Source organism: Otolemur garnettii, unplaced genomic scaffold (genome assembly GCF_000181295.1).
Source record: "Otolemur garnettii isolate 467f Iridium unplaced genomic scaffold, OtoGar3 scaffold00011, whole genome shotgun sequence".
In the NCBI taxonomy this organism is placed as follows: Eukaryota; Metazoa; Chordata; class Mammalia; order Primates; family Galagidae; genus Otolemur; species Otolemur garnettii.
In genome coordinates this window covers 24,817,710-24,835,206 of record NW_003852406.1, presented here as the reverse complement: position 1 = coordinate 24,835,206, position 17,497 = coordinate 24,817,710, and the positions used below count along the sequence as shown (strand labels likewise).

Here is a 17,497-nt window from a genome sequence, read left to right as displayed (position 1 = left end):
AGATCATCTCAACCCTGGTTACAGGGAGGACTACTCAGCAAGAGAGAAATGGGACTTAGAATCCAGACTCCTTTCTTAGGGCCTAAGTCCTAAGAAAGGACCTAGGGAATGGTCTGTGTAACTGTCTTAATGACACAGAGAAAATTAAAAACACTGCTTTACAAACCACATCAGTCTATCACACACATAGTTTAGCCAGTCCCTTCTTGTGGGATATTTTTTCTTCTGTCTCACTGTGCTCAAATGCCAGGCAGCATAATTTTCTGCATAATTTAGGATCCCAAACCCCTAATGCTGTGTTCTCCAAATTAAACAAAAAGCCACACTAAATACACAAACTGAACAAAAAATGGAAGCCACCACTCTCCAACCCTAGGAATTAGTCATTGGCCATTGGGCATAGACCCTGGCATAAGTAGAACACTATCTCAATCCCTCACTAGTATTTGTCTTTGTCACGAAACCAAAGCCACAGTGAGTTGAGATAATCCGACCACAGGATCATCAGTTTCAAGAGCTAAAACACCAAAGGACAAGCAACAATGTCTTCTGCTTCTAAGGAATGACATGGAGTGCTGGTTACCTATACGGAGACCAGAACCAGAAGAGCCACAGCCCCAGACAAGGAGGTCTGAGATGGCCAAACAAAGCTTTCTCAGTTCAGCTGAGAATCTGCCTTTCCCTTTCTGCCATAATACATATCTATTTTGATCACTTCCCTTCCCCAAACCAGGTAACTTCTAGGATTGTGGTAACATCCATTCCCTGACTACAACATGACTACTCTCTCCAAAGTTTTGGTTCATAAACAAAGGTCTCTTATCTTCTCAGTGAAGCTCAAAATTTTCAGCTGTCCCCACTTTTCCTTTGGGAAATTTAGTGACTTAAGCCCTTGACAACTCACTGGAAGAATGCCTTCATGTCTACTTCTTTTTTCTTTTTTTAAAACAAGAGTTTCACTCTGTGGCCCAGGCTAGAGTGTCATGGCATCAGCCTAGCTCATAGCAACCTCAAACTCCTGTGCTCAAGTGATCCTCCTACCTCAGCCTCCCGAGTAGCTAGGACTACAGGCATGCACCACTACACTCAGTTAATTTATGTTTTTAGTTGAGACAGTGTCTCGCTTTGCTCAAGCTGGTCTCAAACTCCTGACCCCAAGTGAACCTCCTGCCTCAGCCTCCCAGAGTGCTGGGAATACAGGCGTGAGCCATCATACCCAGCCAAGAGTCTACTTCTATAAGACAGGGATCAGAGATCAGGGCTACTACCTAGGACCTCAGCAGCACTTAATGTGTGTTTCACTTGCCAATATAAACAGCCTCTTGATGACAAAAATCTCTTTTGTAGCTTAACAAACCAAGGGATTTTTCTGTATTTTTAGACACAAATATGATTAAAGAAATTTCAGAAAGCAGTGTGTGATTGATATAACTGAAAAATTACTACCAAGGGAGAACACAAAGGTAATTAATAAATTAGCAGAAATCCAGGTCTAGTTCAGGGTATAATTAGAATAATAGGCCTTGAACCAGACTAGGCATTCTATTACGTGACCCAACATATGAGATGTTTAAAGCATTTTGTGATAGCTATCCTACTTAAAAGAAACACAAGACCCTATACAGAAAAGATAAGATAGCATGCATCTGTAGAAAAGAAACATGAAACACCATCATGGGAAAGTCTGCCAGTTCCACTGTCAACAGGGATTTGAATCCTCTCAGTGATGTTTAAAATAAAACAAGATATTGGTCACATGCTAGTAAGGCCAGTTGTTTATTACTAAATCAGCAGATTTCTGTCCGTTATAAGATTTCTGAAACCGTAAGATTTGCTATAAAGCATAAAACCAAAATGGCTGACTGCTAGTTGACCCAAATTGTTCTTCCCTTCCTCCTGAGTATAAGTCTAACCACTTCTCTTGCAGCTATGTGTGGCCACCTGACTCATTTTGAACTGTGCAAGGCGAACAGGCATGGTAAGTGCAATTTCTGGGCATTTAAAACTTACTACCAGATGCTTATTCCCATACTCTCTCCCCCCCACCAAGCCTGGAACATGGATGTAACATTCAGTTCCAAACACACAGGTGAAGACTACAACCTAAAGAATGGTGAATTAATATGGAAGAAACATGGATCCCTGGTTGACCTTATGGAACACAGCTTCCCAGCTAACCTAGAGCAGCCATCCTGAAAGGCAAGAAACACAGTCTACCTTATTGAAGATATCAGGAATTCCTAACCTAAACCTCAGCTTAACCTTTAACTCACAGAACCAGTCAAATTCTCTCTTCTAGGCTCAGGAGCTCACATAGCCATTCAATTTTTGTAGTTACCCATCTCAATAAAGGAAACATATACACTTACTCCACTGCTTTCTTGTAAATTTCGATGGCTTTGTCCAAGTTTCCTTCCAGCAAGTGGATCTTCCCCAGCATTATGTAAGTCAGATCATGCCTATTAAGATGGAGGGCATTGTGCAACTGGTCTTGTGCCTGACAAGTTTGAAAGAGGAAAGAAAACCAAATAACTAAAACCACTAAAAAACAATGGCTTTATACTGTTCAGAGTTCCTACTGTACAGATCCAAGAACACATTTCATCAAATAGTCCCCACTGACAGGAGAGCCAGCAACACAAGATACATGCTTCTGGAGCCACTTGGGAGAATTTACTCAATATGATTAATTTTTCTGCAAGTTTTCTGCTTGAGTCATTCACAGCCATGACTCATACTTGATAAGTCAAAAGGAACATCCTAGTACAGTGTAGAGCACTGCATTCAACTCAATCCCAGTTGCACCACTGACCAACTGTACAGCTCTCCCCAGGTGGGCCTCATTTCCCCACCGATGTGATGATGAATGATGATGAATGAATGAAGTTCCCATTTATTCACTCGGCAAGTGTCCACCAAATGCCTGCTGTTCTAGATGCTAGGGATACTACATACTGGAGTTAGCAAAACAATCTCCTTGCTCTGGAGGAGCTTATATCCTAGTAGAGAACAAAAGGACTATCTATGTTTAGTCATTCGTCTATTCAACAAGTATTTATATAAATGCCAGGTATTTTATTTGCTTAGCCTATTAGCTTTACAGTAAAATCTAAATACAGTTCTTCTCCTCAGAATAAGGCCAACTAAAGACTAATACTTCTTCTCTTCAGGCTCTGAATTAATCTTGGGAATAGAACTATATCTACTCAAAATATTCTCTGAAGAGAAAAATCTCCTATGTACATAAAATTAAGTAATAAAACTGTAGACCCATCCAGGAAACCTAAGGAGCCCACCTATCTGTCTCACAGGAGAAAAGATTACTCTTATACCTCAACTGCTAATGTACAGTTTTTTAAATACTGGTGAGAGACAGATTAGGTTACACTAGTCTGCAAATTCACATGAACTAAACAAATGGGTATTAACTAATTCAGATCCTCAGCCCTGGTGGCATTTGGAGAGAGGATAATTGAAGAATTTCATAATCACTAAGTAGCAGCTCTATAAAGCAAACTACTCACCCACCACCACTAACTTTCAGAGTTCTCAATAATTTAATCTATTCCTCAATTAAGATATACATGGTGACCATAAAGTTTATGTGCAATTTATAACAGTGTACAATTTTAAATTGCACATGGACTTTATGGCCACCTTGTATGTATGTACACATTTTTATCTGAATAGCAAGGTAAGCTCAAACTGTTTTCTCTAAGAGTTTTAGAGGCTACAGCTTACTCAAAATGAAATATAAATTCTCATCATGGAAAATAACTAAAAAACTCAAACGAAAAACTCTCAGAAATCAGATCAACTTAAAATTTAAAACTTTTTTTTTTTTTTAAGAGACAGAGTGACTTTATCTCCCTCAGTAGAGTGCTGTGGTGTCATAGCTCACAGCAACCTCCAATTCCTAGGCTTAGGGAATTCTCTTGCCTCAGCCTCCTGAGTAGCTAGGACTAGAGGCACCTACCACAACGCCCAGCTATTTTTTTTTTTTTTGCTGTTTGGCTGGGGACAGGTTTGAACTGACCACCCTCTGTATATGGGGCCGGTACCCTAAACACTAAGCCACAGGCGCCACCCTCAAAACTCATTTTTAATGACCTCAAAAACTAAAATTAGTTGCTGGTGGAGCATGACATAGCTCACATGGTCATGATTACACATTTAAGGCTTATAGTTCACTTTTTAATATTTATATTTTATAAATATTAAATGCTAGAAATGGTTTATATGCTAGAAAATTAAACTGGATTTCGGTGCCTATAGCTCAGCGGCTAGGGTACTCGCCACATACACCAAGGCTGGCGGGTTTGAACCCAGCCCGGGCATGCCAAACAACAATGACAACAACAAAAAAAAATAGCCAGGCGTTGTGGTAGGTGCCTGAAGTCCCAGCTACTTAGGAGGCTGAGGCAAGAAACTGCTTAAGCCCAAGAGTCTGAGGTTGCTGTGAGCCATGATGCCATGGCACTCTACCAAGGGCGACACAGTGAGACTATCTCAAAAAAAAAAAAAGAAAGAAAGAAAGAAAGAAAGAAAGAAAGAAAAATTAAACTAGACGTAGAGAAAAAGAAGAGAGGAGAAAAGCAATTAGACTGTCATTCCCTCATAATATTTCTAGAATTTTCTATTTTTCTGTTAAAAGCAGAAAGAAACAGATGAATGATGACAAATGAGAATTAAAATGAGGAGAAATGTATAAAGGCACTTTCCATTTTTACTTCCCCAAACCACTGCAAGCATTAGGGATAATAATACAAATGAGCAGTATCACCTCTAACAAATGTACCCTCAGTGAAATCCATCACCACTTCTGTAAATTACCTTGTTGAACTGCTTCAGGTAAATATAGCAAACTCCTAGGTTATGGCAGATCTCCTACACACAAAAGAAAGGAAACAGCTTAAGTGTAATTCCACAGAAAGTATTAAGAGTGAAACAACAGACAACTAGAGATTGTTATTATTCAGCAAAGTTTAAACTTTAAAATATGTACCACAGCCAGCCTTTTCACTAGTCCATAGTTAAATATGTTTAATGCTATAAAACAAGCTCCTCCTTAATAAAAAAAATTAATTAATAAGAGATAAAAGCAGGCTGGGTACAGTGACTCATGCCTATAATCCTAGCTCTCTGGGAGACTAAGGCAGGTGCATCACTTGAGCTCAGGAGTTCCAGACCAGCTAGGGCAAGAGCAAGACCCCATCTCTACTAAAAATTAGTCTGGTGTTATGGCAGGTCCCTGTAGTTCCAGCTACTCAGGAGGCTGAGGCAGAATTACTTGAGCCCAAGAGTTTGAGGTTGCTGTGAGCTATGACACCACAGCACTCTACTGGAGCAAGAAAGTGAGACAGACAGAGGAGAAAGAAAAAAAAAGAAAAGAAAAGAAAAGAAAAGCAGAATAAACATGTAATCTTCCTGGGTCTATGTGGTACCCTGGGGTACATGCCCAGTCCATTTCCATATCCTTTTCCTCTAAGAGTTGCCTACCACCCACACCTTTTATGTCCTCTTCTCAGAAGAGACTACTCATAGCCCCTGCTGAGAGGACTGCTAGCCACCACAGTTCCACCCAGAAGCCAAGATAGATAGATTACAGAAAAAGGGACAACTGAGTCAACTGAAATCCTTTCCCTTGGAATCTGGGATTGGAATGAAACGAGCTAGTTCCAAACATTAAAGTTATTAGGTGATTTGGATTTGAGGCCTGACAGCGCCACCTGGAGGCCGCTATGGGGGAATATATGTATGTAATTGGCTGCCATCTGCAGAAGTCCAGAGCAGAGGTCAGAGAAACCATGGTCTACGGACCAAATCTGTTTCCTACACTTTTTATAAATAAAGTTTTATAGGAACACAGTCATGACCACTTGTTTTCAAAACATGGCTTTTTCCCACAAGAACTGCAGAGCTAAGTATTTGCAACTGACTCTGTAAGAAACCACAAAGCTTAAAATATTTACTAATTGGCCTTTACAAAACAGGTTTGCCAACCTCTGATCTACCGAAAGAAAAGATGAAGCAAAAAATGCAGAGTAGCTACTTTGGATGCTACAGTTTTTCAGTTCTAATTCACTACAAGACCAACCTGTATGTATCTCTTGATGCTACTTTATGGATTCTATCAAATTCCTTTATAATGAATCTCTCATTTATTTATTCAAAGTAGCTGTAGAGGGGAAAACTGCTCTTGGGAAACACAGTAAAGATCGTCCTGTTAGTAATGGGAATGTGTCCCTGCCCACAAAAACTTGGTTCCCCAGACTCAGAGATAAATGTTATAATATTCTCCTAAGTCTCCTAAAATAACAACAAAACAGCATTATTGAGCCCCTATCTATACATCGCATACATCAGGCTTTATATCAGATGTTTTTATATATGTTACTTTACTTTTCCCAGCATATGTACAACACAGTTACTGGGATTTTTTCTTTTTCTTTAGTTCTATATCCTAAGGAGAATTTTAACCATATAATACATACAAATGTAGACAGAATCACCACGTACTCATCATCCTGCCCCAATAACTGTCCAATCCATATCCCATCTACTTCTACTACTTTTTTTTTTTTTTTTGAGACAGTCTCTCACTATGTCACCCTTGGTAGAATGCTGTGGCATCATAGCTCACAGCAACCTCAGACTCTTGGGCTTAAGCAATTCTCTTGCCTCAGCCTCCCAATAGGTAGGACTATAGGAGCCAGCCACAACGCCCAGCTATTTTCTTGTTGCAGTTGTCACTGTTGTTTAGCTGGCCTGGGCTGGATTTGAACCCGCCAGCCTCGGTGTATGTGGCTAGCACCGTAAACACTGTGCTATGGGCAAGGAGCCTACTTCTACTACTTTTGTAAGTCACTACAAAACAGCACATTTCATCCACAAATATTTCAGTATGTATTTCTAAAGGATGAGGTCTTTTTTTAACCTCCCTACAGTATCATCATGCTTGAAAAAAATTGCTTTATGTCAGATACTAAACTATGTTCAAAATTCCAATTATCTCACAAATGTGTTACATTAAATTTTTTTTTCTTAACTCACAATTCAAATCCACATTACAAAGCACTGGGAGCTGAAATCAGGCTTCCTCCAAAACTTGTGTACTTCCCACTTTGTCAAGCTATAAGAATGTACACATGCAGATAGGGGAGAAATGCAGCATTTTTTGTTCTTTAAATGTCCTGAAAGCTAACTAACTACTAACCTTTTAAAATCATTTGGCATAGATATTATTTGAGAAGGCAGAAATATGCCTTAAAACAAACTGCAAAGGAAATCTGAAAGGAAAAGAGGTGTCCTCTGATTTGTATCAAAGACAAATTCTGGCTCAGAGCCTGTGGCTCAAGCGGCTAAGGCGCCAGCCACATACACCTAAGGTGGTGGGTTCGAATCCAGCCTGGGCCCACCAAACAACAATGACGGCTGCAACCAAAAAAATAGCCGGGTGTTGTGGCGGGCGCCTATGGTCCCAGCTACTTGGGAGGCTGAGGCAGGAAGCTCGCTTGAGCTCAGGAATTGGAGCTTGCTGTGAGCTGTGATGCCATGGCACTCTACCCAGGGTGACAGCTTGGGGCCCTGTCTCAAAAAAAAAAAAAGATAAATTCTATCTTTCATGAGGTGAGGGCATCCAGCAGTTATCCTGCAAAGTCACTTGGTATAGTGGAAAGATCACAAGCCATAAGCAAGGAAATCCTAGATTTTGTGCCTGAATTCCATCTCTGATTCTGTCACTATTTTACTGTGTGCCTTCAGCAAGTTATTCTATCTTCCAAAGCCTCACCTTCCTCACTTTGTCAATGTGGGAAATTCTCCCTTTTTAACAGAGCTATTCCAAAAGTCAAATAAAATAATGGTAGGAATGGCCAGGCACGGTGGCTCATGCCTGTAATCCAGCATTCTGGGAGGCCAAGACAGGTAGATTGCTTGAGCTCAGGAGTTTGAGACCAGCCTGAGCAAAGCAAGACCCCCATCTTTAAAAATAGCCAGGTGTTGTGGCAGGTGCCTGTAGTCCCAGCTAACTGGGAGACTGAGGCAAGAGGAATGCACAAACCCAAGAGTCTGAGGTTGCTGTGAGTTATAACGCCAGGGCACTCTACTGAGGGTAACAAAGTGAGACTCTGTCTCAAAAAAGAAAACGTAATGGCAGGAGGAATTATTATTTTCCTATTGCAACCAGAGTATGGAATACCCTGAGGAGTCCAAGAAAGTAAGGTTACAAGGTTTTCTACAAGAACTTAACAAGTTATGTAGGGTGGAGTGCTAGCTGTCTCAGGAATGACTACTTCTGGTAGTGCGAATGCAATGGTTATCCCAAGTGAGTCAGTGATACTAAATGCGCTCTTCTGACCAACTGGATAGATCAACAGATTTCTCCCCATGACCCTGAGCTCACCTATGTCCCTCTATGGGTTCTTTTCTTCGGCCCAGCTCTTTGTAACTGCTTTTCCCAGGGGTCCATCCTCAGCTCACTGCAAGGTGATCTCATCCAATGTCAGTTTCAATTACCACCTCTATGCTGTTGACTCCAAAATGTACATCTCTAACTCAGAACACTTCCACTTGAGATTTCTAGATCTAACTACACACTGGACACATCTCTATTTACATACTAGAACCTAAAACTTATGTCTAAAATCCTCTGAAAGACAGGATTCGACTCTCATTTGTTATCATCACCTTCTTCCCACATTTGCTCATTTTCCTTCCTGTATTTCCTATTTGATTATATCCACCAGTCCACCTTTGCCTCCAAGGCACAGCCTACCCCTGGCCCAGTGTCTAGCAATGTAGCAGACATTTATTTGTTGAAAAAATAACTGATTGGAAAAGTATATGAATTTTTCTTTATCTGTAGCTTCACTCTGACTGTTAGCTATACAATACTCCATAGCATAAGGACTCAAAACAACTCAATCTTTAGACCTCTAGAAGAAACTGACTGAAAAACTGAACACACTTCAAAAATAATAGTGCCATAAGAACAGCAAAGAAAACCCATGCTAACTCTCCATACTAATAAATCTAGCCCTCACTCATACATATGAATGTCTCTCCAATAACTATCAAATACTTGAGAAAAAACCAACAGCATTAAAAGAAGAACCAAAATGAAGAGAGAAAGAAAAGGATACTTCTGGGAAGCAGAACAGAACTTTAAGAATCAGAGATATTGAAGAGGCTATTACAAGATGGAAGTAGAAAATGAAACAGGCAAGTTAAGAGACATGGAGAAAAGGCAGAGAACATATTGAACAGAGAGTGGAAGACAGTATGACAGATACTACTGATTATCTACCGAATACCCACTCTCTTTTTTTCCTAACAGAACCCTAGTTTTGTTTAGAAACACAATGTGACCACACTAAAAGCTACATTTTCCAGCCATCCTTATAGAAGGGGTAGTAAGTGGACGTCTTAGGGACTTCCAGCAAAGCTCTGCTTTCCTGATATAGGCTCTGTCCTTTTCTCCGTATTGCTTTCTCTTTCTCCTTCCCTACAATGCAGATGTGATGTCAGAGCTGCAGCAGTCATCTATAACCATGAGGGAAAACGCTCAGTCTTGACAACCTAGGACCACCAAATCAATACCAGCAACTACTTACCTGGACTTCTTATGTCATGAGAATAAAAGGTAAACTTCTAATTTGCAAAGCCAATGTTTAGTCAAATTTTCTGTTGCAGTTACATACCACCTTCAATTGATACAAACAGACAATGGAGAGGAAAAAATAAAGAATTACTCAACTAGACACCTATTGCTGACACGTTGTAACTTCAGTGATAAAGAAAAAGATACCCAAAATTTCTAGAGAGTAAAGTAGGGTCATCGACAAAATCAGACTGATAAAAGATTGCTTATCAGAAACACTGACTGTTTTGATCCTGTACTTAGTAGACAAATTATCAATTAAGTATTAGAATAAAGGTATTTTATTCTGGCATGTGAAAATTCAGAAATAACAGCATATGCTAGCTATATGATAAATGGGGCCATGTGCATGTTTAGTAATAAGAAAGAACTGAAAGCTCCCACTTACCCAGTCTTTCTGGTTAAGTTTAGCTGCTTCATTATAGACTTCAGTAGCAGCTTTATGTTTTCCCAAAAGAAATCTGTGGAAGATACATTTTCCAGAATCATTACCTCAGAATTCTCAGATTAATCCCACTAGTCCCACATTTTACTCACATCTCATCCAGCAGAGAATTCTGGAAGCCTTTTGCCTATGAGCTGATTGTGCTGGTTTGGCCAGTGAGGCTGCTGTACACAACAGCAGAGGTTTTCTTTGTTGGGACTGCACTGGTAGCTGTTCCCAGGGCCTTGGTCTCATTCTACACCAATCTTTCTTTTTTTCTTTGACACAGAGTCTCACTCTACCCAGAGTCTCACCCTGCCTGGGTAGAGTGCCATGGCATCACAGATCACAGCAACTTCAAACTCTGGGCTTAAGTGATTCTCTTGCCTCAGCCTCCCAAGTAGCTGGGACTACAGGAACCTGCCACAAAGCCTGGCTATTTTTTAGAGACGGGGTCTCACTCTTGCTCAGGCTGGTCTCAAACTCCTGAGCTCAAGCGATCTACCCACCTCAGCTTCCCAGAGTGCTAGGATTACAGGTGTGAGCCATCACACCTGGCCCAGTGAATGTTTTCTGTAATTTTTTTCCTACAATGTCCTGTAAATGTAGACCAAAAGAGAAGACAAGTGATATCCCCTATTAAGCAATAGCTGCCACTGTTTAGCATCATCCACCAGGTACATGTCCTTTCCTTCTAAGCCTAAGACTCTTTCCTTAATATTATTAGAGCATGAGTTTGGGGAGAAACAGGAAAACCAGGCTCTTGCAAAAACAATGCAGGTGGGCAGCGCCTGTGATTCAAGGAGTAGGGCACCGGCCCCATATACTGGAGGTGTTGGGTTCAACCCAGCCCTGGCCAAAAACTGCAAAAAAAAAAAAAAAAAAAAAAACTCAATGTAGGTATGAATGACAAAGTAGGTAAGAAACTGGAGATGAGTACTTCATCAAATAGAGTACTGGAAAGAGGGTATACCTGATAGCTTATTAAGACTTCAGAGGTTGCTTCCATCCAGGAACCCTCAGGACACTCACTCAACAAATACAAATGCTCATCAATTTATGGCAGTTATGTCCTGATAAACTTGTAGTAAGTTAAGAATATTGGGGCACACGTAATTTCCAAAGCAACTCATATAATCAAAACATTTGTACCCCATAATATTCTAATTTTTTAAAAATTTAAACAAAAAAGAAAAAAGTCAGAAGTATATTTAATACATCTAACCTACTGAACATCACAGCTTAGCCTAGCTAAATAAATGTACTCAAAACACTTAACATTAGCTTAAGTTGAACAAAATTATCTAACACAGGTCTTTTTATAATAAAGTATTGACTATCTCAGGTAACTGAATATTGAACTGAAAATGAAAAACAGTATGGCTGCATGGGTATTCAAAGTACAGTTTCTACTGAATGAATATCAATTTTGCACCACTATAAAGTTGAAAAATCATGTAAGTCAAACCATCATAACCAGGGAACTATCTGTTCCCTTATCTATCTGTTCCTTAACTATCTGTTCCCTGTTTCTGTACTTACTTACTACCTACTGTGTGTCAAATATTATGTGAAATACGGAAGAGTAGATGAGAAAAATTCCATGGGTTGCTAATATGATTGGAGGACTTAGGGCACAAGATGCCATTATTCACATGGTAAACATTATTAGTGTTCTCCCATCAAATTAGAATGTACAGTGTTTTAAATACTTAGTTCCTTAATCCTAGTTATATCATTTTCTCAAATTTAAAAATTAATCTATGCTCTTCAAAACAAATGCCTTTATACCTATTAAACCATGTTTGCCTTATATACCAGGCTGATCAAGCTGCCCGCAGCGGGCTGGGCCTGACAATGCATTTTACATCATTCTCTGTGAGTGCCCTATAGCCTCCAAGCAGATAGTACTCACAAAGATCTGGCCACCTGCTTGAGGTTATCAGCACACTGAGGACTGAGAACTGCACATGTCTGAAAGAGTTCTAGGGATTCTTGGATATTTCCTTCTAGGCGAAGTATCAATGCTGCCAAGAAACAGAAAATATCAGAAAATAACACCATATTCTGGGAAGAAAGCCTGGCATCAGAAAATTGTAGAAGAAAGTGGGAAACTACACGAATGAAATCCTTTGGATAATTATATCTTCTTGTTATTAAATCATAGCTGTGTACATTAATGCAGTCATGGGGTACAATGTGCTGGTTTTATATACAATCTGAAATATTTTCATCAAACTGGTTAACATAGCCTTTATGGCATTTTCTTAGTTATTGTGTTAAAACATTTATATTCAACATTTAGTAAGTTTCACACGTACACTTGTACGATGCACCGCAGGTGTGGTCCCACCAATTACCCTTGGATAATTATATCTTTAGTACAATCAGATATGACTTAGGATGAGCTGAAACAACAAGCAAAGCTGATGGCAAGCCAAAACCATTTTTTTTTTTTGAGACAGAGTCTCACTCTATCGTCCTGGGTAGAGTGGCCTGGTGTCAATAGCTCACAGCACCTCAAACTCTTAGACTCAAGCAATCCTCTTGCCTCAGCCTCGGAGTAGCTGGGAATATAGGCACCCACAATGCCCAGCTAATTTTTCCATTTTTAGTAGAAATGGGGTCTACTCTTGCTCAGGCTGGTTTCAAACTCCTGAGCTCAGGCAATCCTTGGCCTCCTAGAGTGCTAGGATTACAGGGGTGAGCCACCATGCCCAGCCCACAACCGTTGTTTTTAAATAAGGTAGCTCAAACTGACCAATTTCTCTACTGCCGGCATCCACCACACAGATAGTTACCATACAAATTGTCACATATACTCTTTACAATAAGAACACCAGATGCTTCATTTATTATGATAATTCAGACTTCTACCTGATAAGTTTTCAGAGAGAACTCCCAGATGGGGCAAGTAGAATAAGTACCCCTAGTTCTAAAGGGAGATTCTAGCAAAAAATACACTAATATTTCAGACTTTGGTTTTCAGTATAGCAAGCAATCAGAATCAATAATTTTTCCTAGGCCTAAATTTTTCAAAGAATTTATCAGGCACTGAAGGTTTAGAACTTGTAATATTGGGAATAAAAGAATATTTTTTTGCTATACTGTCCTACATGTATGGATATTGTAATAATTATGTCAGAAAATCATCTATTAATCTAAAGATTATAAATGTAATAAATGGTAAACAAAACCATTCATTTACATTGAAGAATCAAAAAGGAAGTTCCTGCTGGGTGTGGTGGTTCCTGCCTATAATCCTAGAACTTTCAGAGGCCGTGATGGGAAGATTGCTTGAGATCAAGAGTTCGAGATCAGCCTGGACAATATCAAGACCCCTGTCTCTACAAAAAAATAGAAAAATTAGCTGGGTATGGTGGTGTGCCATGTAGTATCACTTCCTCGGAGGCTGAGCAGGAGGATCCCTTGAGCCCAGAAGTTTGAAGATGCAGTGAGCTATATGATACCACTGCACTCTAGCCAGGGTAACATAGTGAGACCTTATCTCAAGAAAAAGAAAGTAAGTTACTGGAAAAACTAAGGATGCTACTTATGGCTCTAAAAGAATAAAACTCAAGTCAGTGGTTCCTATACTTGGTTTTTTTTTTTTTTGAGACAGAGCCTCAAGCTGTCCCCCTGGGCAGAGTGCCGTGGCATCACAGCTCACAGCAACCTCCAACTCCTGGGCTCAAGCGAGTCTCCTGCCTCCGCCTCCCAAGTAGCTGGGACCACAGGCGCCCGCTACAACGCCCGGCTATTTTTTGGTTGCAGCCGTCATTGTTGTTTGGCGGGTCCGGGCTGGGGATTCGAACCCGCCACCTTAGGTGTACGTGGCTGGCGCCTTAGCCGGTTGAGCTATAGGTGCCGAGCCCCTATACTTGGTTTTTAATGAGTTTAATTTATTCTCTGCTTTATCTTGTGAACCTCTAGGTTTCTACCCCTTTTACAAAAAAGGCCTTTTCTTATCTCTTTTAGTGTAATTACAAGGAACCCTTCCAAAAACCATCTTCTGGCTTGGAAATCACTGCACAAGACAGGAGTCCTATGCATCCATTCTGAAAAACATCAGCCATAAACTAAAAGAAGGGTGAAGGATGGTAGCAAAATTTTTAAGGGTATTAATCATTTCTGCAGTGAAATCCAGCACAAGAATTACGTTCAGGTTTCAAAAAAAAAAAGATAATACTGAATAAGACCTTTGTGAAACATTTATAGTTGTGCTCCATATAGCAATGTTTTGGTCAACAACGGCCACGTACCCAACAGTGGCCCCATAAGATAATAATGGAGATGAGTAATTCCTATTGCCTAATGACGGCATAGCTAACATAATAGTGTGATGCATTACTCACCTGTTTGTGGTGATGCTGGTGTAAACAAACCTACTGCACTACCATTCATATAAATGTATAGTACGTACAATTATGTATATTACATAATACTTGATAATGAGTATGTTATTGGCTTATGTATTTACCACATTTTTTATCCTTACTATAAAGTGTACTCCTTCTACTTACTAAAAAGAGCAAGTTAACTGTAAAACAGCCTCAGGTATGTCCTTCTGGAGATATTCCAAAGAAGGCATGGTTATCATCACAGATGATAATGCCAATGAAGACCTTCTAATACAACAAGATAAGGAGGTAGAAGACAGTGATGTTGACAATCCTGACCCTGTGTAGGCCTGGGCTAATGTGTGTGTTTGTGTGTCTGTGTGTATCTTTGTTGTTGCTGCTATTGTTTGAGACAGACTCTCAGTTTGTCGCCCTGGGTAGAGTGCTGTGCTATCACAGCTCACAGTAACCTCAAACTCTTAGGCTTAAGCAATTCTCTTGCCTCAGCCTCCCAAGTATCTGGGACTAAAGGCACCCACCACAACGCCCAGCTATTTTTAGAGAAGAGTTCTCGCTCTAACTTAGGCTGGCCTCGAATTTGTGAGCTCAAGCACTCAACCCACCTCAGCCTCCCAGAGAACTGGGATTACAGGTGTAAACCGCCATGCCGGGCCTGTATTTTTGTTTTTAACAAAAAAGTTTAAAAGTAAAAAATAAATAAATAAATATAAAAGTTTAATTGAAAAAGCTTGTAGAATAAAGGAGATGAAGAAAATATTTTTATACAGTTGTATAGTATTGTTTTTGATTTAAGTAGCTACTACAAAAGTGAAAAAGAAAAGTTTCTTAAAAGTTTACCAAGTAGGCTCCGCACCTGTGGCTCAAGCGGCTAAGGCACCAGCCACATACACCTAAGGTGGCAGGTTCAAATCCAGCCCGGGCCCACCAAACAACAATGATGGCTGCAACCAAAAAATAGCCGGGCGTTGTGGCGGGCGCCTGTGGTCCCAGATACTTGGGAGGCTGAGGCAGGAGACTTGCTTGAGCCCAGGAGTTGGAGGTTGCTGTGAGCAGTGAAGCCATGGCACTCTACCCAGGGGCTCAGCTTGAGGCTCTGTCTCAAAAAAAAAAAAAAAGTTTACCAAGTAAAAAGTTATAGTAAGTTAAGGTTAATTTATCACTGACAAAAAAATTTTTTTATAAATTTAGTGTAGTCTAAGTGTACAGTGTCTTAAAATACATAATAGTATAAGGCATGTAACAGGCATTTACATATACTCACCACTAACTCTTCCAGAGCAATTTCTAATCCTGCAAGCTCTTTTCTTTCATACAGCTGTACCATTTTTAATTTTTTATACTGTATTTTTACTGCCCGTTTTCTATGTTTAGATACACTTATGACTATGTCACAACTGCCTACAATATTCAGTACAATAATGCTATTCAGGTTTGTATCCTAGGAGCAATAGGCTATTCCATATAGCTTAGGTGTGTTATAGGCTATACTATCTAGGTTTATATAAGTATGTTCTATAATGTCCACACAACGGCAAAACTGCCTAATGGAGCATTTTTCAGAACATATCCATATCGTTAATAGGTATGTGACCACACTTGAATATTTCGTAAGTTATTTGATCTTTTTCAAGAATCCAGGCAAAATGTATTTCTCTAACAAGAAGAGAATATATATCTTACCTTGGACATAAATAGCATATTCACACAACCCGTGAGTCTCCTGTAGCTGTTCTTTGATAACAGCCTGAAAGAGGAAGAAAAATACTTCTGAGCGGCGGTTAAGTTTCTTCAAGTCTTTAAGAAAAGGTAGATAGGGCGGAACCCATAGCTCAGCGGGTAGGGTGTTGGCCACATACACCGAGGCTGGCAGGTTCGAATCTGGCCTGGGCCAGCTAAGGCAACAATGACAACTGCAACATCATCAACAACAACAACAAATAGCCGGGCGTTGTGCCAGGCGCCTGTAGTCCCAGCTACTTGGGAAGCTGAGGCAAGAGAATCCCTTAAGCCCAAGAGTTTGAGGTTGCTGTGACCTGTGAGCTGTGGCAATCTACCTAGGGTGACAGCTTGAGATTTTGTCTCAAAAAAAAAAAAAAAAAAGGTAGAAAAATAAGCCTCAGCACCCATAGCTCAGTGGTTAGGGCACTGGCCACATACACTGGGGCTGACGGGTTCGAACTCAACCTGAGCCTGCTAAACAATGACAACTACAACAGAAAAAATAGCTGGGCGTTATGCAGGCACCTGTAGTTCCAGCTATTTGGGAGGCTGAGACAAAAGAGAACCCCAGAGTTTGAGGTTGCTGTGAGCTGTGACGCCATAGTACTCTACCAAGGGTGATAGTGAGACTCTGTCTCCAAAAAAAAAAAGAAAAGAAAAGGTAGATATGGCTGGGCATGGTAGCTCATCCCTATAATCCCAGCACAGGGTGAGAAGCTGAGGTGAGAGGGTGAAAGGATCACTTGAGTCCAGGAGTTCAAGACCAGCCTTGGCAACAGAGGGAGACCCCAGTTCTATGAAAAATAAAAATAATTAGGCTAATTAGCTAAGTAGCCTCAGGTACTCAGGAATCTGAGGCAGGAGGAGCTTTTGAGCCCATGAGTTCAAGGTTATAGTGAGCTGTGAATACACTACTGAACTCCAGCCTGAGCTTTTTAAAAAAAAATGTAAAGAAAACATAAGAAAAAACACAGCAAAAAAAAAAAAAAAAAAACCAAAGGGGCGGCACCTGTGGTTCAGAGGAGTAGGGCACCAGCCCCATATGCCGGAGGTGGTGGGTTCAAACCCAGCCCTGGCCAAAAACAAACTAAAACAAAGTTAAGAAAAAGTAGATACAGGCTTGGTGCCTGTAGCTCAAGTGGCTAAGGCACCAGACACATACACCTAAGGTGGCAGGTTCAAATCCAGCCCGGGCCCGCCAAACAACGATGGCTGCAACCAAAAAATAGCCGAGCATTGTGGCGGGTGCCTATGGTCCCAGCTACTTGGGAGGCTGAGGCAGGAGACTTGCTTGAGCCCAGGAGTTGGAGGTTGCTGTGAGCTGTGATGCCA

At 40.5% G+C, this 17,497-nt stretch overlaps 1 protein-coding gene across 1 annotated transcript in view; it reads right to left on the bottom strand.

Moving 5' to 3' along the window:
* Nucleotides 1–17,497, bottom strand: part of BBS4 (Bardet-Biedl syndrome 4) — a 46,471-nt gene that overhangs the window by 10,255 nt on the left and 18,719 nt on the right. Inside the window, exons 4-8 of the mRNA XM_023510114.1 lie at nucleotides 16,127–16,190; nucleotides 12,001–12,112; nucleotides 10,050–10,122; nucleotides 4,834–4,887; nucleotides 2,370–2,497 (exon numbers count right to left, since the gene is read on the bottom strand). Of these exons, the coding sequence (XP_023365882.1) occupies nucleotides 2,370–2,497; nucleotides 4,834–4,887; nucleotides 10,050–10,122; nucleotides 12,001–12,112; nucleotides 16,127–16,190 (431 nt within the window). The remainder of the gene's footprint in view (nucleotides 1–2,369; nucleotides 2,498–4,833; nucleotides 4,888–10,049; nucleotides 10,123–12,000; nucleotides 12,113–16,126; nucleotides 16,191–17,497) is intronic.